Source organism: Camponotus vicinus, unplaced genomic scaffold, assembly GCF_025532165.1.
Source record: "Camponotus vicinus isolate PSW18456_S1 unplaced genomic scaffold, iyCamVici1.0 SCAF_5, whole genome shotgun sequence".
NCBI classification, from domain to species: domain Eukaryota; kingdom Metazoa; phylum Arthropoda; class Insecta; order Hymenoptera; family Formicidae; genus Camponotus; species Camponotus vicinus.
This window is the reverse complement of record NW_028141977.1, coordinates 13,543,362-13,568,447: the sequence shown is the minus strand read 5'-3', so window position 1 is coordinate 13,568,447 and position 25,086 is coordinate 13,543,362. Positions and strand designations below refer to the sequence as shown.

Below are 25,086 nucleotides of genomic sequence, written 5' to 3'. Positions count from 1 at the left end.
CCTTTTCTCACGTGACATTATTATAGTTCCTATTCAGTTGTCTAAGCCGGATCCATGCACGCCTTCACCTTGCGGACCTAATACGCAGTGCAACGAAGGAATTTGCACTTGCATAACAGAATATTTCGGAGACCCGTATAGCGGTTGTCGCCCACAATGTGTATTGAATAACGATTGCCCGAACACGCAGGCATGCGTGCGAAACAAATGCGTGGATCCTTGTCCAAATGTTTGTGGCCAAAACGCCATGTGCAATGTATACAATCATATTCCTATGTGTACTTGTCTCGCAGGAATGATTGGAAATGCTTTTGTCTTGTGCTCTCCCGCTCCAGGTATTTTTTTGAAAGAATTTTACGTATATATAAAGCAATTGCTATATGTATCAAAATATTTATCAAAATTTTTATCAAATTTTTATCAAAATATTCATATTTTTAATACATTAAATTTTTATCCTCCATCATTTTTACTCTAATTAAAATCTTTTCTGATCGTATTGTAGCACCCTCCGTTAGCAATCCATGTAATCCGTCTCCATGCGGTCCAAACAGTCAATGCAGACAAAATAACATGCAAGCCGTATGCAGTTGCATAAGCGGATTCGTCGGAGCACCTCCGACTTGCAGGCCCGAATGTGTAATAAATTCAGATTGCCCGAAGAACGAAGCGTGTACCAATCAAAAGTGTCGGGACGTTTGCCCCGGAAGTTGCGGACGCAACACAATTTGCAATGTCATTAATCATAATCCCGTTTGTGCCTGTCGTCCTGGAATGACCGGAGATCCGTTTATTAATTGTTTCCCACCTCGTAAGAAATATTTTTTTAAAGATATATTTTCGAATATTATTTTTTTCCCGCAATCTATATTTTGTTCACTTTGAACATCAATATATGTCTCAATGACCGCGCATTATCAATTAATCAATCGCTATCTTTAAAGCTGAGGAACCATTACCCGTGCTCAATCCCTGTCAACCATCACCGTGTGGGCCAAACGCGCAATGTCAAGTGATCAATGATCAACCGTCTTGTTCGTGTTTACAAGAATTTATCGGATCACCACCCAACTGTCGATATGAATGCATCAGTAATAGCGAATGCTCGAATAAAATGGCCTGTATCAACCAAAAATGTCGCGATCCATGCATCAATGCATGCGGAATCAACGCCATTTGTAACGTTGTTAGCCATACACCGATGTGCGCTTGTACACCCGGTTATACTGGCGATCCATTCACGCAGTGCTCTCCCCAACAATGTAAGAGAATTAATGACTTATGATGTTAATGAATTTTTCTGACTATATTTAAAAAATCAAATGTCTTTCTTCTCATTAATTCATAGACTTTTTTGGAAAAATGAAAAAAAAGAAATTGCTAACATTAAATTATTAAAAAAATTGAAAATCATAATTTTTCATCGGCTGTTTTCTTGCAGATAAATTTATAATCATTATTCTGTTTTTACATATTTTAGTTGATATACAACCTAACGTAGCCACACCGTGCACACCATCTCCGTGTGGTGCGAATGCAATATGTAGAGTTCTGCAAAATGCTGGTTCTTGCTCATGTTCACCCGATTATGTGGGTAATCCCTATGAAGGATGCAGACCTGAATGCACACTCAATTCTGATTGCCCGTCTAATCAGGCGTGTATCGGTCTAAAATGCAAAGATCCATGTCCAGGAACGTGCGGTCAGAACGCACAGTGTTACGTGATTAATCATTCACCGACTTGTACCTGTTTTGAACGATTTACAGGAAATCCATTTATATACTGCAATCTCATTCCAGAAACCCGTAAGAAATTATACAAATTCGTCTATCGTGTCTTAAAAGCAATTAGTTAATACTGATTATCTTACAGCGATTCTATCAGATAACATTGATCCCTGTCAACAATCTCCTTGTGGACCATATAGTCAATGTAAATCAAGTAATGGGCAAGCTGTTTGCTCTTGCCTTTCAAATTATATCGGCGCACCGCCCGGTTGTAAGCCAGAGTGTACGGTTAGCACAGAATGCGCGACAAATCGCGCTTGCGAAAATAATAAATGCATCGATCCTTGTCCAAACTCGTGCGGCCAGGGAACAACATGTAGAGTTGTGAACCATAGTCCAATATGCATGTGTAAATCCGGATTCAGCGGTGATCCATTCACGCGCTGCACATTCGTACCACGTAAGCGGCGCAAATTTTTATATTTAAATTTTTATAATTTTCATTCTGCTTTATAATATTTTCATATTTTTTAAGATAATATCAATATCATACTAGGTCATAGGTACAATTGACCTTGCATTAAATATTGTTTTTTATTTTCAAGTTTTGATTGATATGAAATGGCCATGATTATATTTTTTGGAAACATTAAAATATTAATTACATTTTTTCACTTAAAAAATACTTGCAAAAATAATTAAATATTATCTTTAAATATTATCTTTAAAAATTATTTAATAGTTTTATCTTGAAATTTTTTACTTTAAATTTTAGCTTCTCCATTACCAAGTCCGCCTTCGGATCCTTGTATACCTTCTCCGTGCGGACCCAATTCGCAATGTCGCAATGTCAATGGTTATCCATCTTGTTCCTGCATGATTAATTATATTGGCGCACCGCCAAACTGTCGTCCTGAATGCATCATTTCTGCCGACTGTCCGAGTAATCAGGCTTGTATTCGCGAAAAATGCCAAGATCCCTGTCCAGGTTCTTGCGGTCTGAATGCCGATTGTACCGTTCACAATCATATCCCAATCTGCAGATGTATAGACAGTTATACCGGCGATCCGTTTATCAGTTGTCAACCTATGCCAATTAGTAAGTTACGCCGAAATCTCTCCTGAATTAATTACAAAATTTTTTATTTATTTCTATTACGACATAACTTAAACTAATAATGCATTGCTATGATATAGATGACATACCAGTACAAAAACCTGATCCATGCAGTGAATCACCCTGTGGGTCAAATGCTCGATGCAATAACGGCATTTGTACTTGTTTACCTGAATATTTCGGCGACCCATATCTTGGATGTCGACCTGAATGCGTATTTAGTGCGGATTGTTCCGCCGATAGGGCATGCATACGAAATAAATGCGTAGATCCCTGCCCAGGAACTTGTGGACGAAACAGTTTATGCAATGTGATAAATCACACGCCGATGTGCAGTTGTCCCTCCGGTACCACCGGAAACGCGTTTATTTCTTGCGATGTAATGAAAGGTATGATATTTAGAATAAAAAAAATATCCGATCTATGTATGTATATGCTCGAACAAATGAGCTAATGATATTGTCTTCCTCGCGTAGTTCCGTCCGTAACAAGACCGTGCAGTCCGAATCCCTGCGGTCCAAACAGCATATGTCGCGAATTAAATGGACAGGCCGTGTGCACGTGTGCGCCGGAATTCCTTGGATCACCACCCCTTTGCCGACCAGAGTGCACTCTCAGCTCCGATTGTCGGCCAAACGAAGCTTGCGTCAATCAGAGATGCAAAGATCCTTGCCCTGGTACATGCGGCATTCAAGCCAGATGTGTAGTCGTCAACCATAATCCTGTGTGCTCGTGTCCCGAACGTTATACAGGCGATCCATTCGTCAGATGCGATGTTATGAGTAAATACGACGTAAAATCAATACAAAGCATAAATCCGCCCCGGCCACCTACTAAAATAGAAAACATTTGTTACTCTAGGACCAGTAGCACCTGCGATAAACCCTTGTCAACCTTCGCCCTGCGGTCCGTACGCTCAGTGTCAAGTCATTAACGATATGCCCTCTTGTTCGTGCCTGCCCGAGTATAAAGGCTCGCCTCCGTATTGCCAACCCGAGTGCATCTCCAATTCCGAATGTCCTGGTCATCAGAGTTGCGTGCGGCAAAAATGCATAGATCCCTGTCCAGGTCTATGTGGAGAGAGTGCGGAATGCCATGTGGTGCAACACATACCTCATTGCGTCTGTTCCTACGGTCTCACCGGTGACCCGTATACGCGTTGTTCGGTGATACCTCGTAAGGAAAACCTTGAGAAAACTAGTCGTCCGTATATTTTTTACACGACATTGCTTAATCCTGTCTACCCTTTTGCGCTGTTTTAGCATACGAACAAGAACTGGAGCCAGAACCATCGCCCTGCGCAAATTTTGAATGTGGCACGAACGCGATATGTAGAGAGCGAGACGGCATCGCAATTTGTCAGTGTACCTCTAATTATGCTGGCAATCCTTATTTAGCGTGTCGACCCGAATGCGTTATTAATCCCGATTGCCCATCCAATTTGATGTGCGTAAGAAATAAGTGCGTCAACCCCTGTGCAGGCGTATGCGGCCAAAATGCCGAGTGCTCGGTTGTTAATCATCAACCGATGTGTACATGTATCCCCGGATATACTGGAGATCCTTTTGTTTCTTGTTTCGTGGAGAGTAAGTGCCATCAATCTCACACAGCTCCAATTTTGTTTAACAAAAAATTTTCAAATAAGTTTGTTTGTGATATAATCTATATTGCAACCTTTTTATTAGTCTTTATAAATTTTTGTTATGTATCTAATATGTATTAAAATTGAGAGGAGACATTCTTTATGATATGTGATCATTACTAATCAACATTTTTTCTTTCACAAAATTTTAATTTCATAGTATTTGTGAGAAAAAGAAAATTAGAAATATAAAAAAAAGTTTCTTAAGTTTTTTAAAATACTATCTTATATAATATTTAAAATTTGCAACATTACATTTTCAGAAAAATAACATTTTTTTTTACATTTTACATACACATTATATTCTTATGCTACTGATAAAATCTTTTAATGCATAATTTATTTTCTGAAAAGTATATTTATTTAATTAATTAATTAATTGCTGATGATTTTATAAAATGTGATTATAAATCAGTAACATTGCTCATAGATACATTCTTTTAAAATTTAATATGGAAATGTAAACATATATACTCTTTTACCTGCATAATTACATTAATCAATGAAATTTTTCCCAGAAATAATCTCAGATGAAAACGTTTGTGCCCCGTCACCCTGCGGACCCAACAGCAAATGCAAAGAAGTATCTGGACAGGCAGTCTGTTCATGCCTGCCAACGTACGTTGGAACTCCACCTGCATGTAGACCCGAATGTATCGCTAGCTCAGAATGCGCCCCGCAATTAGCATGCAAGGATTACAAATGCGTGAATCCCTGTCCAAGCCCATGTGGACTCAATACCAATTGTATGGTCGTTAATCACAGCCCCATCTGCAGTTGTATGCCCGGTTACAGTGGAGATCCTTTCACCATATGCACATTAATTCCACGTAAGACCGTACATCGAATACATGAAGAATTACATTTTTTTAATCCAATCAATGTTATCCTTTGTATGTCACATGGCAATTGTCGTTAAATGTAACTCCGAATGTCTTTCAGCTATAACACCATCGATAATAGAAAAAGATCCATGCCTGCCATCCCCATGCGGTAGTTTCTCTCAATGCAGAAGTATCGGCGGTTCTCCCGCGTGTACTTGCTTGGAAAATTACATAGGTCAGCCACCTAATTGCCGACCTGAGTGTATCATACACTCGGAATGCCCGAGCGATAGAGCTTGCATCAACATGAAATGCGTTAATCCGTGCCCCGGTTCGTGCGGTACTAATGCCCTGTGTTCAGTCATTAATCACATTCCCACATGCAGATGTCCCGAAGGATACACAGGAAATACATTTATTCTCTGCGAGATTGTAACAACACGTAAGCTATCAATATTTATTCGATATGCCACGTATCTTGAGACTGGTTGGAAGTATAATTTGAGTTCACTTTATCACTTGTATCGTGAGTATATCGATTATATATTTTGCAGCAATTCCATCTCCAGTCGAAGACGCCTGCATCCCTTCACCCTGCGGCTCCAACGCGGAATGCTCAGACGGTGTTTGTAGTTGTATACCAGAGTTTCGAGGAGATCCATATGTAGGTTGTCGTCCGGAATGTGTCCTAAATGCCGACTGTCCTCGCGATAGAGCGTGCATGCGTAATAAATGTTTAGATCCGTGCCCCGGAGCTTGCGCCCTTAACGCATTATGCACGGTAATCGGTCACGTTCCCATGTGCAGTTGTCCTGGAAATATGACTGGCAATGCATTTAGTCAATGCACGCCTTTACAAGGTATATGAAGATCCCGTTGCAAAGCGATAAAAATCGCTTGCAGATTCAATGCTGCGAAATTAAACAAAGCACAATTTTTTGTAAACGATTCCCGGAGATTCAATGCCCGTTACTTTTATGTATTAGATATGCCACCCGCTAATCCATGCGTTCCTTCGCCCTGTGGACCAAACAGCGAATGTCGCGTTATAAACAATCAAGCAGTCTGTTCCTGTGTAAGAGGATATTTAGGTAGCCCCCCGACCTGCAGACCTGAATGCATAGTCAGCACGGATTGTCCACAAAATGAGGCTTGTAGCAATCAAAAGTGTACAAATCCTTGTCCAGGAAGTTGCGGATTAAATGCCATGTGTCATGTAGTGAATCACAATCCGATTTGCGTTTGCCCTCCTCTTCAAACCGGCGATCCTTTCGTTAGATGTTACCAAGAAGCACGTAAGTACGCTTAAATTACGTCAGTATTCACAATCAATGTAATCCCAATCAATGTAGAATTTTTAAGAAAATTTTCGCTTTTCTCCTTTTTTTTTTGTAAATCGAATTTTGCAATTTTTAGCTCAAGAGTTACCGTCACCTCCTACGCCATGTAAACCAAATCCGTGTGGTCCAAATTCGTATTGCCAAGCGCGCGATGATAGATCTGAATGTACATGTTTACCCAATTTTATCGGCACTCCGCCTAATTGCAGAGCAGAGTGCGTCAGTAATAGCGAATGCGCTAATCACTTGGCTTGCATTAATCAAAAATGTCAGGACCCGTGCGTTGGTTCTTGTGGTGCGAACGCTAATTGTCACGTTGTCAGTCATACCCCGATGTGTTCTTGCGTGGATGGTTTCACCGGTGATCCATTCACGCAATGCATTTTCAGAGAACGTAAGTACCAGAAAAATTAAAACTGACATAATTTCGATTTGCTAAACTTTCGATGTAGATGAGATACGGAACGTATCTTATATGAATTATTGCGCTAATAAACATAGAAATTATCTTTTTGTGTATATAGTATTGAAATCAGAGGAAAATCAAATCGAAATTAAATTGATCTCAATATCTAGTTTATAGAATTGGGGAAGTTACTTTATACGTATAAGTAGCTCGTTATCGTTACTCAAAAAATAATGAATTGTTTTAATTTCCATTACTTTTGACGTTATTATCAAATTCAAGTCATATATAATATATACATAAGTTCAATATTGATAATGTTATTGATATTATCAAAAGTAATAATTTTGATAATAATTTAGAATACTAACGTCTTCACAAAAAAATTTATTTTTTAAAAATTGCAAAAAAATTGGTTTCTTTGAAATCTTCAAATTCCGTAAATAAAAAAAGAATATTTTTTAGCTTTTCTTTTAATAGATTCAATATATTCAAAATCACCATCTTTAATGTAACTTCAAAATCCTGACATAATATATTAATTTACAAGTTAAATTCTTTTTTAACATGAAAAAGTTTATAAAAATTACATGACCTAATTTAAAACGAAATCATTAAATTTTCTCCCGAAATTGTCTAATTAATTTTAAAAAAATATAATGTTCTTTGTGTGTTTCTTTGTAAATTACACCGCGTAGATTCAAAAAAGTAATGAAAAAAGTAATTATTGTTGAATTCGTTATTATCGTAAAATATAACATTACTTAAAATATAAAATTACTTGTTTCGTCACAAACGAAATTTGTAACGATGTTGCGTTACTTCCCAATTCTGCTGATTTATGCAGAGACAAATTTCTCTCTTTTAAATACGAATTCCATTACTCATTATTGATGTCATTTTTAGCCACACCATTGTCACCGATTGATCCTTGTACCCCCTCTCCTTGCGGCTCCAATGCAGTATGCAAGGAATTCAACGGTGCCGGTTCATGTACATGTTTACCGAATTACATTGGTAATCCGTACGAAGGATGCAGACCAGAATGCATCTTGAATTCGGATTGTCCTGCTAATCTGGCTTGCATAAATACGAAATGTAGAGATCCATGTCCAGGATCGTGTGGACGCAATGCGTTATGTCAAGTAATCAACCACTTGCCGGTTTGCAATTGTTATCCCAGATATACTGGCAACGCTTTCTTATATTGCAGCCCGGTAGAAATAGGTGCGATATGCTGTGAAATTTAACATACTTTATCGCACGATATTTTTATTATTTATTACGAGAAATTATTACATTCATGTGGAAAATATACTATGTAAAATTTTTAGAAGGAAACAATGCTGTCAGTAACCCCTGCGAACCATCACCTTGTGGACCTAATAGCTTGTGTCGCGTAGTGGATAGTACGAGCGTCTGCACTTGTTTACCCGCCTTCTTGGGTAGCCCACCAAATTGTCGCCCCGAGTGCACTATTAGCACCGAATGCGCCTTCAGTCTGGCGTGCATCTCGAATAAATGTAGCGATCCTTGCCGCAGTTCTAGATTGTGCGGTTCTAATGCGAGATGTGAAACGATCAATCATAATCCCATATGTTCGTGTCCGCCTAGTTTTACTGGCGACCCATTCATTGCCTGCTTTGAAATGCCACGTAAGGAATCAAGAGTAAATTAAGTAGATTAAATTAATTTTTCGAAGACTGAAGGAAATATTTTTTCAAAACTATGCACGTGCGAATATACTGTCTCAAAAAATTTTCTTATAACTTTGTCTCAAGACCGCATCTTAAATATATAATGTCTTTCGACTTTGTAAATATGAATAATTCTTTTTCTCTTCTTTTAAATTCAATTTCACTTATTTGTTATTTAGAGAAATAATGCTAACATTTTATTGAAGACGTTCGAGAGCTAAGATCATTTTTATCTCTATAGCTAAAGATGAAGAGCCTCGTCCACTTGTGAATCCTTGCGCACCTTCACCCTGCGGACCTTTCTCAGAATGCCGTGACATTAACGGTCAAGCATCGTGTGCCTGTTTATCGACATATATAGGAACACCACCCAATTGTAGACCTGAATGTACAATTAACTCAGAATGTTCGACTAATCAGGCATGTATACAGAGAAAGTGTCGAAATCCTTGCGATGGCGTGTGCGGTGTACAAGCAACTTGTAGCATTCATCAACATACACCCATATGTTCTTGTCTCACTGGATTTACCGGTGATCCATTCGTAATGTGTAGACCAGTTTCCGAGGAAGGTAAGATTTAGTCTGTAAACAAATATTTAGGATATCAACACGTGTTATAAAAATAGACAAACTTCATAATTTGAAAAATATTTGTCACGTTCTCTTAAAAAAATTTAAAAATACTTGACTTCGTTGAATGCTAAAATTCATGTTCCCCAGATACAACACTCACACCAACGGATCCATGTTTAAATTGCGGTGCAAATACGCAATGCTTTAATGGTGTATGTTCTTGCCTTCCTGAGTATCAAGGAGATCCATACTTTGGATGTCGTCCGGAATGTATTCTGAATTCCGATTGTCCGAGAGACAGAGCTTGCATTAAGAACAAGTGTCAGAATCCATGTGACCTCGGAATCTGCGGTCTCAATGCCTTGTGTTCTGTCGGAAATCACATACCGATTTGCACTTGCGCGCCGAGAATGTCCGGCAATGCCTTTATAATGTGTTCCCCGATAGAAGGTACTCATTCAAGCGATCAATCTCGAAACGTATCAATCGTTTCAAACGATCGATGTTAACTTAACCCTTAGACTACCATTTTTTTTTCTTTTTAATTTGAGATTTTTTTCATTGTTTACACATTAGGTAGGCTTTGTAGAATTTAATCATGCATGGTGCCTGTATTCTCTTTCATGGGACACATGTGTCCCGTTGGTAGTCTAAGGGTTAATAATTGAATTGTTATTTCCCTCTCTTGTAACCGCCTTCTTCTTAATATTTACATAGAAACGATAACGGAAGATCCATGCAATCCCACACCGTGTGGCCCGAACAGTCAGTGTCGAAAGGTAAAGGAACAAGCTGTCTGTTCTTGTCTCCCTGGATATTTGGACGCACCACCTAATTGTCGAGCTGAGTGCATTATCAGTTCCGACTGTCCCGCTAACATGGCCTGCAATAATCGGAAATGCATAGATCCCTGCCCCGGAACGTGCGGCATTAGAGCGCAATGTGTAGTTGTCAATCATAATCCGATTTGTTCTTGTCCCTCCGAGTTGACCGGTGACCCCTTCACTCAGTGCATCCCGAGACGTGAGTAACTGAAAAGCGTATAATGTACTTGTCAGACATTGGTTAAATATTTAGGAAAACATTGCATTCTTTATTTTTCCAACAGCAATAGAATCTCCAGTACCGGTTAATCCCTGCATCCCATCTCCGTGTGGAATTAATAGTAAATGCGAAGTTATAAACAATGCGTATTCATGTTCCTGTTTGCCCGAATTCATCGGTAATCCGCCGAATTGTAGGCCGGAATGCGTTAGTAATGGCGAGTGTTCCACGCAATTGGCATGTATCAATCAGAAATGTCGCGATCCATGTCCGGGCTCTTGCGGTATTAATGCTGATTGTCGAGTGATAAGCCATACACCTATGTGCATTTGCCTCGACGGATTCGAAGGTGATCCATTCATGCTATGTAATCCCAAACAAAGTAAGTGCAAGTCATGTATTCATGTTTAGGATGATTTAGAACCACAAAATGCGGTTCCAATAACAGATATTCCATAACAAATTTTCAATTTTTTATATTAAATGGCAATTATATATTAAAATCTCTCTTATTAAAATTAAATTAAAATTAATTGAGAGAAAAATATACATATACTGTTATTATTTATTTCTATTTATGTACATTGTAGAGTTATTACATATTATTATTTATGCGCGTAACTGTTATTTTATGATGTGTGTTATTTATAATTCTTTAAAATTTGATGTATCGAAATTATGCCTCGTTATATGACAATTATTATTATCTTCTTAAATTTGTCTTTTAACACCAGTAATTGAAAATATGTGTATGTCCGATGATTCTTCTATTTTGATAATTTAATAGCAATCAAAATTGTTATTAAAAGTGTATCTGAACATAACTGAAATTTTTATAGGCGATGTCATAAATGCTGTAAAACCAACACCTTGTATTCCATCACCGTGTGGTTTTAATGCGATATGTCGCGAATTAAACGGTGTTGGTTCCTGCACATGTCAATCGGATTATACAGGCAATCCATACGAAGGATGTCGTCCCGAGTGTACGATAAATTCCGATTGCACCGCAGATCGTGCATGTATCGGATCGAAGTGTCAAAATCCTTGTCCAGGTTTCTGTGGGTACAATGCAATTTGTCAAGTAGTGAATCACGCGCCATTGTGCACATGTCAACCTGGATATAGCGGCAATCCATTTGTCTCGTGTAATAGAATTGTGCAAGATACGAGTAAGTGATTTAGAGACTCGCGCAGGCGATTTTTAGTTCGATATAATCTAATAATTTTTTAATTTGCGAGGAATTTATCGAAATATTTTATTTTCAAAATTAAAAGTCCAGCAATTAATTACAATGCAATAACACCTGTACATGATAAATTTCACAAGGAAATATTAAGCAAATTATAAATCAATATTTTCAAATAGTTTTCTGCGATTATGGCATTTAATTTTTTCGATAAATCGAAATTATTATGTTATGTAAAAATCTAATTTCTAAAAATCTTTTTTTAGCAGTAGAACGTAATCCGTGCAGCGATTCTCCCTGTGGACTTAACAGTCAGTGTCGTGAATTAAACGGTCAAGCAATATGTTCCTGTTTACCTACATTTATCGGAACCCCGCCAAATTGTCGCGCGGAATGCACTGTTAGCTCCGATTGTCCCGTGAATCGTGCATGCAAAAACCGCAAATGCGTTGATCCATGTCCTGGCATTTGTGGCATCAACGCGAGATGCGAAGTGATAAATCATAGCCCGATTTGTAGTTGTAATCAAGGTTTTACTGGCGATCCCTTCGTAACATGCTTCCAAACGCGTAAGTACGCCTATAAAATAATTGAAAATCGAATTGCTTTTTTAATGCATCGTCTCGCATGATATTTGATTTAGAGAGAGACAAAATTTTTTTAAAGTAAAACTTTTTTTTATATTTGATTCTCTTCTAACAAAATAAGATATCGCGCGTTTTTCAAAATAAGCGATGCTTTAATAAAAGTATCATAATACAGAATTTTGGGCGCAAATATAATAGAAATTATTCACAGAGATAAATGAAGATACATCTCCTGTGACGCCACAAAATCCATGCGTTCCATCTCCCTGTGGTCCATTCGCCATTTGCCGCGATAGCGGCTACGCAAACGTGCCGACCTGCACATGCTTAGAAAATTACATCGGTAGCCCCCCGAACTGTCGGCCAGAATGTACCGTGGATTCCGAATGCAGCAGCGATAGAGCATGTTTGAGACAAAAATGTCGAGATCCATGCCCAGGTTCTTGCGGTATCGGAGCGCAATGTCTCGTGGTTAATCACATGGCCGTCTGTCTTTGTCCGAAGGGTTACACCGGAGATGCGTTTGTCAATTGCTCCCCAGAACCTCCTCGTAAGCTTTCATTCTTTTATCCTTATTATTTTATAATATATCACCCATATAATTAAAGAAACAAAAATGGAGACATAAATACATGCTTTTTTAAATACATGATTATCAAGCATTAATAAAACTAAGTCGTGAAATATGAAATTGTATAAATATTCTATCAGATCTTAATCAGATGTAATATATTTTAATATTTTTATCTCGAGTGAAAGGGTGATCGAAATTATAAAATAATGAGATTATAAAATAATAAGATGTTTTAAAATACAAAATGTGCGACATTATATTTAATACCTTTAGCATTTTATTTTTAAGATACCATATTTGTTCAAAATAAGTAATAATATTTGCAGCTGTACCACAAGATCCTTGTAATCCATCCCCATGCGGAGCCAATGCAATGTGCCGTGACGGCACTTGTACCTGTCTGCCCGAGTATCAAGGTGATCCTTATACCGCATGTCGACCCGAATGCGTGCAAAATCCAGATTGCCCGTTAGACAAAGCCTGCGTTCGTAACAAATGTTTCGACCCATGTACCGGAGTTTGCGGGCAAAACGCAAAGTGCACAGTAATAAATCATACCCCGATGTGCGCTTGTCCTGACGGAATGTCCGGCAATGCATTTGCAGCGTGTTATCCGATTGTTCAAGGTAAATCTGTCAATAACCAAACGTTTTTATGAGTATGTTGGAGATAAATATTGGCTCTTAATTTTTTTTGTAAACAAATATTTCATATCGTCGCAAAAGATTTAAACATCTGTTAACGATTTCGGCAATAACGCTCTTGCAGATCCCACAGTCATTGAAAACCCATGTAATCCATCGCCCTGCGGCCCGAACAGTCGATGTCAGAGTTTTAATAATCAAGCAGTATGTACGTGTATACCTGGATTCATAGGAAGTCCGCCCGCTTGCCGTCCCGAATGCATAGTGAATACTGATTGTGCGCTAAACGAAGCCTGCATCAACACGAAATGCAGCAATCCCTGCCTCGGTTCGTGCGGTATTTCCGCTCGTTGCCAAGTATTGAATCACAATCCAATCTGCAGCTGTCCTCCCGTATTTACCGGTGATCCGTTCGTACGTTGCATACCAAGACGTAGGTTCCTTTTTCTATTTTTAAAAAAATCTTTATATATGCATTCATGCCGAACACCAATAGCAACAAATTGTATCTTATAACCCGCAATATTTGAGACTGTATTTTTATCTTCAAGCGGAAGATGTACCAAAACCGATAAATCCGTGCCAACCTTCGCCTTGCGGTCCTAATGCGCAGTGTCAAGTCGTCAACGACGCACCATCGTGTTCTTGCATGCCCGAGTTTATTGGAACACCACCAAGTTGCAGGCCGGAATGTATCGGTAACAGCGAATGTCCAAATCAAATGGCATGTATTAATCGCAAATGCAGAGATCCATGCCCTGGGTCTTGTCATTCCTTGGCCAGTTGCAACGTTGTTAATCACGTGTCGATTTGCTCGTGTCCTGCCGGTTATACAGGCGATCCATTTGTTCAGTGCGCAATCATGCCCAGTAAGTTTGTGATTGGCTTTTTTTAAGTATCTCTTTTTACGAACAGTGTTAATCAATTTATAATAGAATTCTTGTTAGAGTTATATTTTAATTTGTTTTTTTTTAATGAATAAGAAATTTATTATACTCGCGCGCGCGAAGATTGATTGTTATGATAGGATGAAACATTACATTTTTTTAGGCACATTATCAGTACCAAGTCAACCTTGCCAACCATCACCTTGCGGAACGAACGCCGTGTGTAGAGAACAAAACGGTGTCGGTTCTTGTACATGCTTGCCTGAATACGTTGGAAATCCTTATCAAGGATGTCGTCCCGAATGTATCATTTCTTCGGATTGTCCCGCGCATTTAGCTTGTATCGGATCCAAGTGTCAGAATCCATGTCCCGGCTCGTGCGGTGTTAATACCAATTGCCAAGTTGTCAACAATATCCCTGTTTGCACTTGTATCCAAGGCTACACTGGCAATCCGTATATAAATTGCATTTATCAGGCTCTTGACAGTAAGTAACGTTTAAAGGCGCGCGGAATATTATAAAACGTATAATATGATTGACATTTTAAATGTAACATTACGTTATTTATTATTATAGTTTCCGATGAAAAGCGTGAACCGTGCAAACCTTCCCCTTGCGGCCCCAATAGTCAATGTACCAATAATAATGATCAAGCTGTCTGCTCCTGTTTGCCCGAATTTATCGGAACTCCACCGAATTGCAGACCGGAGTGCTTAGTAAATTCAGAATGTGGATCGAACCGAGCATGCGTGAATCAAAAATGTGTAGATCCATGTATCGGCACCTGTGGCCGGGACGCTCAATGCAAGGTCATACATCACAGCCCAATTTGTGTATGCGCGAATGGCTTCACGGGCGATCCGTTCATTTATTGCTTTGCAATGCCAAGTATGTTTATACAGAATATTTTGAATGCACAATATCTTGTTTTAAAATTTAAAGACAGCTAACAAAAAAGAATTAATTCGATCAATTTTAACTTTAATCGTATTCATTTTTCCGCGCATTTTTGGACGAAAAAATATCACAATATATTCTCTATATTTTTCTATAGTTTCAAAACCAGAAGATCAATACCCGAAGGATCCATGCTTGCCGTCACCTTGCGGACCCAATTCCCTATGTAGAGCTATCGGTGATGCCCCGGCGTGTAGTTGCACGCAGAATTACATCGGTGCTCCACCCAATTGTCGACCCGAGTGCTCGATAAATTCGGATTGTCCCGCCGATAAAGCTTGCATTAGAGAAAAATGTAGAGATCCTTGTCCAGGCTCGTGCGGCTTCCTGGCACGTTGTTCGGTGATCAATCATACGCCGTCTTGTGTATGTCCCGAAGGATATACCGGCGATCCTTTCGTGGGTTGCAACACTTTGCCTCAAAGACCTCGTAAGAATTCTATTTTTCATGATATTATTGTAAGGAAATTAGTGAGCATTTCAAATCGCCGCAATTCAATTTATATACATATTTCAGTACCGCCCCCAGACAGATGTAATCCCTCACCATGCGGCCAGAATGCCCGATGCAACGATGGAATCTGTACATGCATATCCGAATACTTCGGAGACCCGTATGTCGGCTGTCGACCGGAATGCGTCATTAATGCCGATTGTTCTCGGGACAAGGCATGCATGCTCCACAAGTGTCGCGATCCGTGCGTCGGAACATGCGGCTTTAACGCGGAATGTAATGTCATTAATCATTTGCCAATGTGCAGTTGCCCGAGAAATATGACCGGCAACGCATTCATTTCGTGCACGGCTCTTCAAGGTTTGTATCCCTCAACCGTGATATTTTATAACTCGTCGCTTTTTAACCTGTCAATTTTTGAATATCTCCCGACACGAATAAGTAGTAATTATTATTGAATAGATTCGATCATCGTGGAATATCAACCGTGTAATCCATCCCCGTGCGGTCCAAACAGTCACTGTCGCGTGTCCAACGGTCAAGCGATTTGCACGTGCATCGCTGGATTTAAAGGTACCCCGCCATCTTGCAGACCGGAATGTCTCATAAGCGCCGATTGCGCTCGCAATAGAGCCTGCAGCAATCAAAAGTGCATCGATCCATGTCTCGGCGCGTGCGGATTAAGTGCGCAATGTACTGTTGTGAATCACAATCCCATATGCAGCTGCCCGCCACCGTACACAGGAGATCCGTTCGTTCAATGCGTACCACAACGTAAGGATTTCCTGCAACCAAGAGATTTATGTCATTACGTTACATAATATCGAAATAGACCGTTCCTTGTTTAAATTACAGTGGAAGAACCAAAGCCACCGGTAAATCCCTGTCAACCCTCACCTTGCGGCTCGAACGCGGTATGCCAAGTTTTCAACAACGCCCCATCATGCTCGTGTCTACCCCAGTTCGTCGGAATTCCGCCTAGATGTAAACCAGAGTGTATCAGTAACAGCGAATGTCCCAATCAACAGGCTTGCATTAATCAGAAATGCCGGGATCCTTGTCCGGGATCGTGCGGCAGAAACGCGGAATGTAGAACCGTCAGTCACACCCCAATGTGCATTTGCGCCAATGATTTTACCGGCGATCCATTCATTCAATGTAACCCCCGACCGGGTAAGTTTCGAAGAAACATAGCGAAATATCGCGAAAAATGCATTACCCAATTTTTATGACATTATTCTTCATCCATTTTCACAATGAAAATGTTGAACATATATAATAATTGCGTTTGATACTTATTGATAAATAATTTACGCCTTTCTATTTTAGTCGATACACCGCTTGCTCCATTAAATCCTTGCCAACCATCACCGTGTGGTGCGAATGCGATGTGTCGCGAGGTTTTCAATTCGGCATCCTGCATTTGTTTGCCCGATTTCTACGGAAATCCGTACGAGGGTTGTAGACCTGAATGCGTAATTAATTCCGATTGTACATCCAATCGAGCTTGTGTAAGAAACAAGTGTCAGGATCCATGTCCAGGAACATGCGGTCTCAATGCAATTTGCGAAGTTATCAATCACATACCCACGTGCAGTTGTCAGTCAAGATTTACCGGAGATCCATTTAGATACTGCGGACCCATACAAGATACTCGTAAGTGCATCATATCTGTCGATCACAATCCTTTATATATTACCTTTATATATTATCGTGTGATTAATCTTGTATAGCTCCGGCACCAATAGGTGATCCTTGCAACCCGTCTCCATGCGGTCCAAACAGCCAATGTCTTAACGTAAATGGAAAAGCTAGTTGTTCGTGTCTGCCCACTTATCAAGGAACTCCTCCCGACTGCAAAGCCGAATGTGTTGTTAGTACTCAATGCCCCATGAATCGTGCATGCATCAATCAGAAATGCGTTGATCCGTGTCCAGGTGTGTGTGGCGTCAACGCCAAATGCACTGTCTTGTCTCACAGTCCGTTCTGCAGCTGCGGATCCGATCAAATCGGAGATCCCTTCGTCAAGTGTTTCGACATGCCCCGTAAGTTTTCGCATGATAAAACGCGTTTTGCATACGAAAGTCCTGTATTATTTCATCTCTTTTCAGTGACACCTACACCATCGATACAAGTTAACCCTTGCGTTCCGTCGCCCTGTGGTCCGTTTTCCACGTGTCAAGACAGGGGAGGTTATTCGTCTTGCGCGTGCATGCCTAATTACATCGGATCACCACCTTATTGCCGTGCCGAATGTTCGATTAACTCTGATTGTACCAGCAATAAAGCTTGCATCAGAGAGAAATGCAGAGACCCCTGCCCCGGATCCTGTGGCGTTAATGCCTTGTGTACTGTGATCAATCATACTCCATCGTGCACATGTTCTGACGGATATACAGGCGATCCCTTCAACAATTGTTACCTAGCACCCATGTGTAAGAGTTTTCGTTAAATTATAGCTTGCATCATTATATTTTCGTAATAGAAAACAATTATTGTTATACACATTTGCGTCTCCCGATACAGATATTCCACCAGTAGCAACAGACCCGTGTAATCCGTCACCATGTGGACTCAATGCCGAGTGCCGTAACGGTATCTGCAATTGCATATCCGAATATCGTGGCGATCCATACCGAGAGTGTCGACCGGAATGTATACAGAATTCCGACTGTCCATACAATAAAGCTTGCGCGAATAATAAGTGTATAAATCCTTGCAATGGAATTTGCGGCCAGAATGCGGAATGCGCGGTCGTCAATCACATAGCCACATGTAGTTGTATCCAGGATTACGAAGGTGACCCATTCACGCTCTGTAAACGTGTGCAAAGTGAGTGTCTTAATCTGTTTATAATCTGTCGTCTTTTTCTCGAAAAGAACTCTGTTATTAGAAGAAACTAATTTAACCATCTTACGTCTCGATAGCGCGTACCAAACCCTGCGAACCCTCCCCCTGCGGACCTAACAGCATCTGTCGCGAATACGGCGATCAAGCTTCCTGCTCTTGTCTACCCGGTTACTTGGGAATCCCGCCAAGTTGCAGGCCCGAATGTCTTGTTAACACCGATTGTGAGCAGAGCAAGACTTGCATGAATACAAGATGTCGTGATCCCTGCGAAAATACTTGCGGACTGAGTGCATTGTGTATAACGCGAAATCACAATCCCATTTGCAGGTGTCCTGATCAGCATTCCGGTGATCCGTTCGTCAACTGTTTCCCCATAAGTAAGTAACTACCCCACAGAAGGGTCCAAATAATGCAAAGATGCCTAAGAGATGTTGCAAAAATATTTAAAAAAAAGCGTTTTAACCCATAAGAGAGCATCGTTTAGATATTTTTGTGATGTCTCTTTTAGTTATCTTTTCGTAAATGTTTTTTCCCTGATTTTTTTAAACAAATAATGATTTTTTTTTCATTGCCAGCAACATCGGATGTAGAACCCAGCAAGGACCCATGTTACCCCTCACCATGTGGATTGAACTCGCAATGCGTGGTATCCGTCGATAATAAACCCTCTTGTTCCTGTATACCAACCTACATAGGATCTCCGCCCAATTGTAAACCCGAATGCCGCGCAAACAGCGAATGTCCCACCAATCGAGCATGCATTAAGCAGAAATGCACCGACCTGTGCATTGGATTGTGCGGATTCAATGCACTGTGCCAAGTCACTTTGCACCAAGCCCGATGCACCTGTCCCGAATCATACACTGGAGACCCATTCACAGTTTGCTCTAAGATCATATGTAAGAAAATCCCCGCTATCTTAGGAGTTGACCTCTGATAAATATTATTTCGACATTTTAATCTCTAAATCCTGATTTTTCATCTCTAAATGTAAATATCATATTGTATATAATGATGCATTTAAGATGTATTTAAAAAAAACTGCACGTCAGTTTCTTTCACATATCGATCACTCTTGCAACATTTTCTAAATATCATTTTTGACTATTTATATGCGCAATACGTCTTTTTAAATATATGCATCATGCTGCACTTTTTTTACATGTATAGAAGATGCATGTATAAAAAACGTGTACATTTGTTATTTTTATATATGTATTATATGAAAATATATATATATTTTTAATCGCGTTAATTTTATATTACAAAATAATATGTTATAATATATATTATATGCATGCAAGAATTGAAACGTAATTGCAATAGTGAAATTTTAATTGTATATTTTTTGTTTATTTTAGCAACTCCAGCACCGCCAGTATCTTCTAGACCTTGTAATCCCTCACCATGCGGAACAAACGCGTATTGCTACGAGAGATTCGACACAGCCATTTGTGAGTGCATATCGAACTACAGAGGCAACCCGTATCAAGGATGTCAACCCGAATGCCTTGTGAACACTGACTGCCCGAAATCGCAAGCATGCATAAGAATGAGATGTCAAGATCTTTGCCCTGGTACTTGCGGTGTTGGTGCGATCTGCACGGTGTCCAATCACGTTCCCATTTGTTCTTGTCCGTTACCAACGATTGGAGATGCTTTCACAATTTGTCGAGTTCCTATAGAAGGTAACTTCGCTATCTCTCTCATTATTTCGTTAAATTTAATATTTATCTATTTATTTCTTTTGAAATTGAATTGAAGTCACAAACATTGCAAAACAGACAAAATTACACAAGACATCTCTCAAGCTTTTCTTTCTCTCTGTGATAAATGTTATTCGTTGCATGTTTCTTTGCATTTATAGATTCTAAGGAAAAGGATCCGTGCTATCCTTCACCGTGCGGCCCGAATACTGTTTGCGAGACAGTCGGCAGTACTGCAATTTGTAAATGTCTACCTGGATTGCAAGGTGTTCCAACGAGTATAACCGGTTGCCATCCGGAGTGTGTACTTAGCTCGGATTGTCCAGGCGACAAAGCTTGCATACAGAATAAATGCAAAGATCCTTGTTCTCAAAATGTATGCGGTAGTAAAGCAGTATGCAAGACGATCAATCACAGTCCACTTTGTAGCTGCCCATCTTCGTTAATCGGCAATCCTTTCGAGGAATGCTACACAAAGATCGGTAAGTAGAGAAAATTCTGATATTAATTTTTAAATGTGGCTTTCTATCATTTTAAAACACACGCACACTTTTTTTTCTTCTTTTCAGAAACTAATCCTTGCAGTCCATCACCTTGCAATTATAACGGCGAGTGTAGAGTGAAAAACGGCATCGCGATTTGCATCTATCCCGAGTGCGTTATTAATTCAGATTGTCCGCGTGACAAGGCTTGCTTCTCGCAAAAGTGTCGAGATCCCTGCATCGGCGTCTGCGGTATCAATTCCATCTGTCAGACCGTTAATCACAAACCAATCTGTTCTTGTCCAGTTGGATTCACGGGCAATGCACGAGTGCAATGTACAATCCCAACCCTCGAAGGTAACATTTATATCCAAAATATATCTGTGATTGATACATTTTTGAAACATAGCTTTATTATCAAAATCTTTTGAAAAATCATAATCGTGTTACATTATTTTATGGACACACGAATTATAATCTAATTACCGAAATACTAAAATTAAGTTTTCTAAAAAAAAGAAATTTATTTTACGAAATGCTATATTAATATATTAGATATAATATATTAGAATAATTAATTTTTAATTTAGATATATTGAGGAAGGGATTTTTTTTCATCGTATTAAATTTATATGTTTACAGAACCGATTCCAGAATGCACCCAAAATTCCGAATGCTCGAATGACAAAACCTGTTTCAATCAAAAATGCGTCGATCCGTGCACTCTTGATTCTTGCGGTCTTAATAGTCGCTGTCACGTGATAATGCATAGACCTATATGCGTTTGTAATGAAGGCTATACCGGAAGGCCTCAGCAATATTGCCACCAAAGTATATATAAATTATTTAATTGACACATTTTTCATATAATTATATATGCTATCAACTTTAATAATATTTTTTTTAGTCGGTTGTCGTAACGATAATGAATGTCCGTTGATTCAATCTTGCATCAACAACGAGTGCATCGATACCTGTCTGGTTACGCAATGCGGCATCAACGCATTGTGTACCGCTGATGGATATCACAAGACTCGATGCTATTGTCCTGATGGATACACGGGTAATCCTTACGAAATATGTGAGAGGCCCGAGTGTATCAGCGACAACGATTGCGCTTCGTCCTTAGCCTGTCGTGATCTGAAATGCGTTAATCCTTGCAATTGTCCACCATCGGCACTGTGCACTGTCGCCAATCATCGGCCAATGTGTAAATGTCCACCTGGTTATATAGGCAATCCTTACAACTCATGTCTTTTAGGTAAGAATTTAATATTATAAGGCTTATGAAGGACTGAAGAGAATAAATTAAAATAACTAAAAATTTATTTCATGTAACCGGCATTGCAAATTATTAAATTATTATTAGTAAAATTGAAAAAATTTCAATAAGTGATTATTTAAAATAGATTTTGTTTTGAGAGAATTATTATCGAAATCGTTAATTACTCATTTCTTACATTAAAAACTTTAATACTGACTATTGCTATTCTAGACTTACTAGAACCAGAGACGGAGTGTCAAGTCGACGCTGACTGTCCTAGCAAATTGGCATGTTTCAATGGTATTTGCAAAGACCCGTGCACAGAAACAAAACCATGCATTGCAAGCGCCAAATGTAGTGTCGTAGATACACTACCGATGAGAACAATGATTTGCGAATGCTTACCGAATTTCGCCGGCGATGCCACAGTTGCTTGTGTATCAGGTAAAATTTTACCTAAAAGATATATACGTATGTTAATAGAAAAAAACATTAGAGATAAAAATATGCTGAAAAATTGCTGAAAAATTCTAAAACTAATATAAATCAAAATCAAAAATAAAAATTGAATTTAATTAGCGTCAAGTATATAAAATGATAATTGAATTGCGAATACTTCGTAGTGGACAAACAAATCGGTGCAATATGCGAGAGCGACTCACAATGTACATCAGATATGGCTTGTCTGAACCGTCAGTGCATCAATCCATGCACCGTTAATCCATGCGCACCAAATGCCGAGTGTCACATTGAAAATCACCGTCGCACGTGTCAATGTCCTCGTGGATATGCCGGTGATCCGTTTATAAATTGCTACGAAGGTATCGTATTATGTCAGCTTCATTTCTCAATATAAGCAATTGAATATTTTTACATTGTTGTCTTTCGTCCACAGAAGATGTAGTTCTTCCGGAATGCAGAACGAATACCGAATGTTCGTCCGACAAAGCGTGTATAAATCAACGATGCCAAAACCCGTGTTCCAGCAATCGTTGCGGCCTAAATGCAGAATGTATCACAATCAATCATCATCCCTCTTGTCACTGCCAAAGCGGTTTAGCTGGTGATCCGCAACTTCAATGCTTCAAACGTAAATTTTTTTACTATTTCTCTCTCTTTCTCTTTTATTTAAGAAATTAATATCTTGAAAATTTTTATAAACTGTACGCGTCAACATATGAGTCTTTAAATAATAGCTGTTACTATTTCTTTTTGTAAAATAGCGATAATACATTTGCATGATTCATCAGCACAATTAAAGACAAATTAGAAAAGAAATCTCAAGTATATTAAGAATTAACAGAAAGGGGTTTTACACATTATGAATTATATCTACTCACTATGCATAATTTTTTCTTTGCAGCTGAATGTAAGGTAGATAACGACTGTCCTTATGATAAGGCTTGTCGAAATGACAACTGTGTCACTCCTTGCCTCGTTGGTGATATTGTGTGCGGCCGAGGTGCGGAATGCAGAGCGGTGTCTCACAGAGCTCAGTGCATTTGCCCGCAAGGAACTCAAGGTGACCCACGCGTGGCATGCATTTCCGCAATCTGTCATTACAACGAAGATTGCGCCGACCATGAGGCTTGCGACCGACTAAACAGGGTTTGCAGACCGGTTTGCGAGGAAGATGCTTGTGCCGAAACTGCGATCTGTATCGCGCGCGATCATCAGCCCAAGTGTACATGTCCTCCGGGTACTATCGGAAATCCGTATATAACGTGCAATGGTACGTTGATATTGTATACTTCGAATGTTATTATTAAATTTTTTTTAAAAAGTGAGCTCTTAAATTCAACAAGAAAATTCAATACATGAAATTATAAGAATTTTCTAAAATATTTGGATGTATTAACTTCCTGTTAACTTCTTCTTAGGTGAACCTTCCGAACCGGAATGTATACAAGACAGCGAATGCGCTTTGAATCTCGTTTGCATTAACACCAAGTGTCAAGACCCGTGTGTGTCCGCCGGTATGTGTACCAGTGAACAGGAATGCAAAGTCCTGAACACAATTCCACTTCGTACGATAATCTGCTTGTGCCCATCGAATACGATCACCGATGTTAACGGCAATTGCAAGCCGCTTGGTATGTATCGATTTCTAATTTAAAAAATGCTTAGATAAAATATTATTGTCAAAGGTATTTTTTAATCATTTATGTATATGCAGTATTAGGCGATGTACAATGTCATCTGGATCAAGATTGCGCGAATCATGAGAAATGCTTGGATGGAAAATGCGTAGACGCCTGTTTGACAACTCAGTGCGGTTTCAACGCGCAATGTAAAGCTACATCTCATACTGGTATCTGCTTCTGTTCTCAGGACTTTGCAGGCAACGCTTACATAGAATGCGCAAGAGGTAAAAAAATATGAAATATAAAATAAAACAATTTGCTTTCTTACAATTATCAAATATATCTTATCATTTCTCGTGATATCATTATCAAGATTAATGTAAAATTTCTGTTGCAGTCCCTGTTGCTCCATCGCTTCCAGGACTTCGACCGGAATGTTACACGAATAGCGAATGCGCGCGCGATAAACAATGTATAAATTCGCTTTGCGTAAATCCATGCATTGCTGGCGATCCTTGTGGTAGAAACTCTCTGTGTCACGTTGACGATCACCACCCAATCTGCAAATGTCCGATCGGCTATGTCGGCGATCCCACGATCAAATGCGTACCACGTAAGACGAATTTCAATTGAATAAAGATTTTACATCTTGAAGATTATTGTACAGCAACATTGTATATATATATGTATGATATTTTCATTGCAGCGGAGATCGTGCCTGAATGTGTATCGAACAACGAATGCGCAGGAAATTATGCGTGTGTCAACGGAGCGTGTATTAATCCTTGCAACTGTGGACCCAATGCCAAGTGTAACGTCGTGAATCATTATCCATCTTGCGTATGTCCTCCAGGCTACTCTGGAAATCCTCAGTTAGGATGTTTCAAACGTAAGTACAATTAATTGTATATTTTTTCGTTTAAAGAGTTATGTAATAATATATATGTATATTTTAGTCATGCATTTCTTATTTTGTCATAACGGCTTCCTAATTTTAATTTAACACATCCTATCAATCGTGATTGTCTATTTC

The 25,086-nt window shown here is 39.2% G+C and overlaps 1 protein-coding gene across 1 annotated transcript in view; it reads left to right on the top strand.

The window, feature by feature from the left end:
* The window catches only part of Dpy (fibrillin-like protein dumpy), a 103,370-nt gene that overhangs the window by 73,016 nt on the left and 5,268 nt on the right, over positions 1 to 25,086 (top strand). Inside the window, exons 74-125 of the mRNA XM_083100332.1 lie at positions 27 to 335; positions 506 to 811; positions 945 to 1,262; positions 1,481 to 1,807; positions 1,875 to 2,189; positions 2,505 to 2,828; positions 2,927 to 3,235; positions 3,323 to 3,628; positions 3,708 to 4,022; positions 4,109 to 4,432; positions 5,007 to 5,318; positions 5,431 to 5,754; positions 5,867 to 6,172; positions 6,299 to 6,607; positions 6,729 to 7,046; positions 7,965 to 8,285; positions 8,393 to 8,713; positions 8,997 to 9,326; positions 9,477 to 9,779; positions 10,047 to 10,352; positions 10,438 to 10,755; positions 11,213 to 11,545; positions 11,830 to 12,132; positions 12,362 to 12,700; positions 13,051 to 13,350; positions 13,493 to 13,801; positions 13,920 to 14,237; positions 14,419 to 14,742; positions 14,833 to 15,144; positions 15,311 to 15,643; positions 15,731 to 16,027; positions 16,130 to 16,441; positions 16,523 to 16,840; positions 16,997 to 17,323; positions 17,401 to 17,712; positions 17,779 to 18,102; positions 18,194 to 18,499; positions 18,595 to 18,894; positions 19,093 to 19,416; positions 19,879 to 20,205; positions 20,385 to 20,705; positions 20,793 to 21,062; positions 21,348 to 21,536; positions 21,613 to 21,966; positions 22,201 to 22,413; positions 22,593 to 22,790; positions 22,865 to 23,059; positions 23,333 to 23,701; positions 23,850 to 24,062; positions 24,146 to 24,337; positions 24,451 to 24,666; positions 24,760 to 24,942. Of these exons, the coding sequence (XP_082956458.1) occupies positions 27 to 335; positions 506 to 811; positions 945 to 1,262; positions 1,481 to 1,807; positions 1,875 to 2,189; positions 2,505 to 2,828; positions 2,927 to 3,235; positions 3,323 to 3,628; positions 3,708 to 4,022; positions 4,109 to 4,432; positions 5,007 to 5,318; positions 5,431 to 5,754; positions 5,867 to 6,172; positions 6,299 to 6,607; positions 6,729 to 7,046; positions 7,965 to 8,285; positions 8,393 to 8,713; positions 8,997 to 9,326; positions 9,477 to 9,779; positions 10,047 to 10,352; positions 10,438 to 10,755; positions 11,213 to 11,545; positions 11,830 to 12,132; positions 12,362 to 12,700; positions 13,051 to 13,350; positions 13,493 to 13,801; positions 13,920 to 14,237; positions 14,419 to 14,742; positions 14,833 to 15,144; positions 15,311 to 15,643; positions 15,731 to 16,027; positions 16,130 to 16,441; positions 16,523 to 16,840; positions 16,997 to 17,323; positions 17,401 to 17,712; positions 17,779 to 18,102; positions 18,194 to 18,499; positions 18,595 to 18,894; positions 19,093 to 19,416; positions 19,879 to 20,205; positions 20,385 to 20,705; positions 20,793 to 21,062; positions 21,348 to 21,536; positions 21,613 to 21,966; positions 22,201 to 22,413; positions 22,593 to 22,790; positions 22,865 to 23,059; positions 23,333 to 23,701; positions 23,850 to 24,062; positions 24,146 to 24,337; positions 24,451 to 24,666; positions 24,760 to 24,942 (15,552 nt within the window). The remainder of the gene's footprint in view (positions 1 to 26; positions 336 to 505; positions 812 to 944; positions 1,263 to 1,480; positions 1,808 to 1,874; positions 2,190 to 2,504; positions 2,829 to 2,926; positions 3,236 to 3,322; positions 3,629 to 3,707; positions 4,023 to 4,108; positions 4,433 to 5,006; positions 5,319 to 5,430; positions 5,755 to 5,866; positions 6,173 to 6,298; positions 6,608 to 6,728; positions 7,047 to 7,964; positions 8,286 to 8,392; positions 8,714 to 8,996; positions 9,327 to 9,476; positions 9,780 to 10,046; positions 10,353 to 10,437; positions 10,756 to 11,212; positions 11,546 to 11,829; positions 12,133 to 12,361; positions 12,701 to 13,050; positions 13,351 to 13,492; positions 13,802 to 13,919; positions 14,238 to 14,418; positions 14,743 to 14,832; positions 15,145 to 15,310; positions 15,644 to 15,730; positions 16,028 to 16,129; positions 16,442 to 16,522; positions 16,841 to 16,996; positions 17,324 to 17,400; positions 17,713 to 17,778; positions 18,103 to 18,193; positions 18,500 to 18,594; positions 18,895 to 19,092; positions 19,417 to 19,878; positions 20,206 to 20,384; positions 20,706 to 20,792; positions 21,063 to 21,347; positions 21,537 to 21,612; positions 21,967 to 22,200; positions 22,414 to 22,592; positions 22,791 to 22,864; positions 23,060 to 23,332; positions 23,702 to 23,849; positions 24,063 to 24,145; positions 24,338 to 24,450; positions 24,667 to 24,759; positions 24,943 to 25,086) is intronic.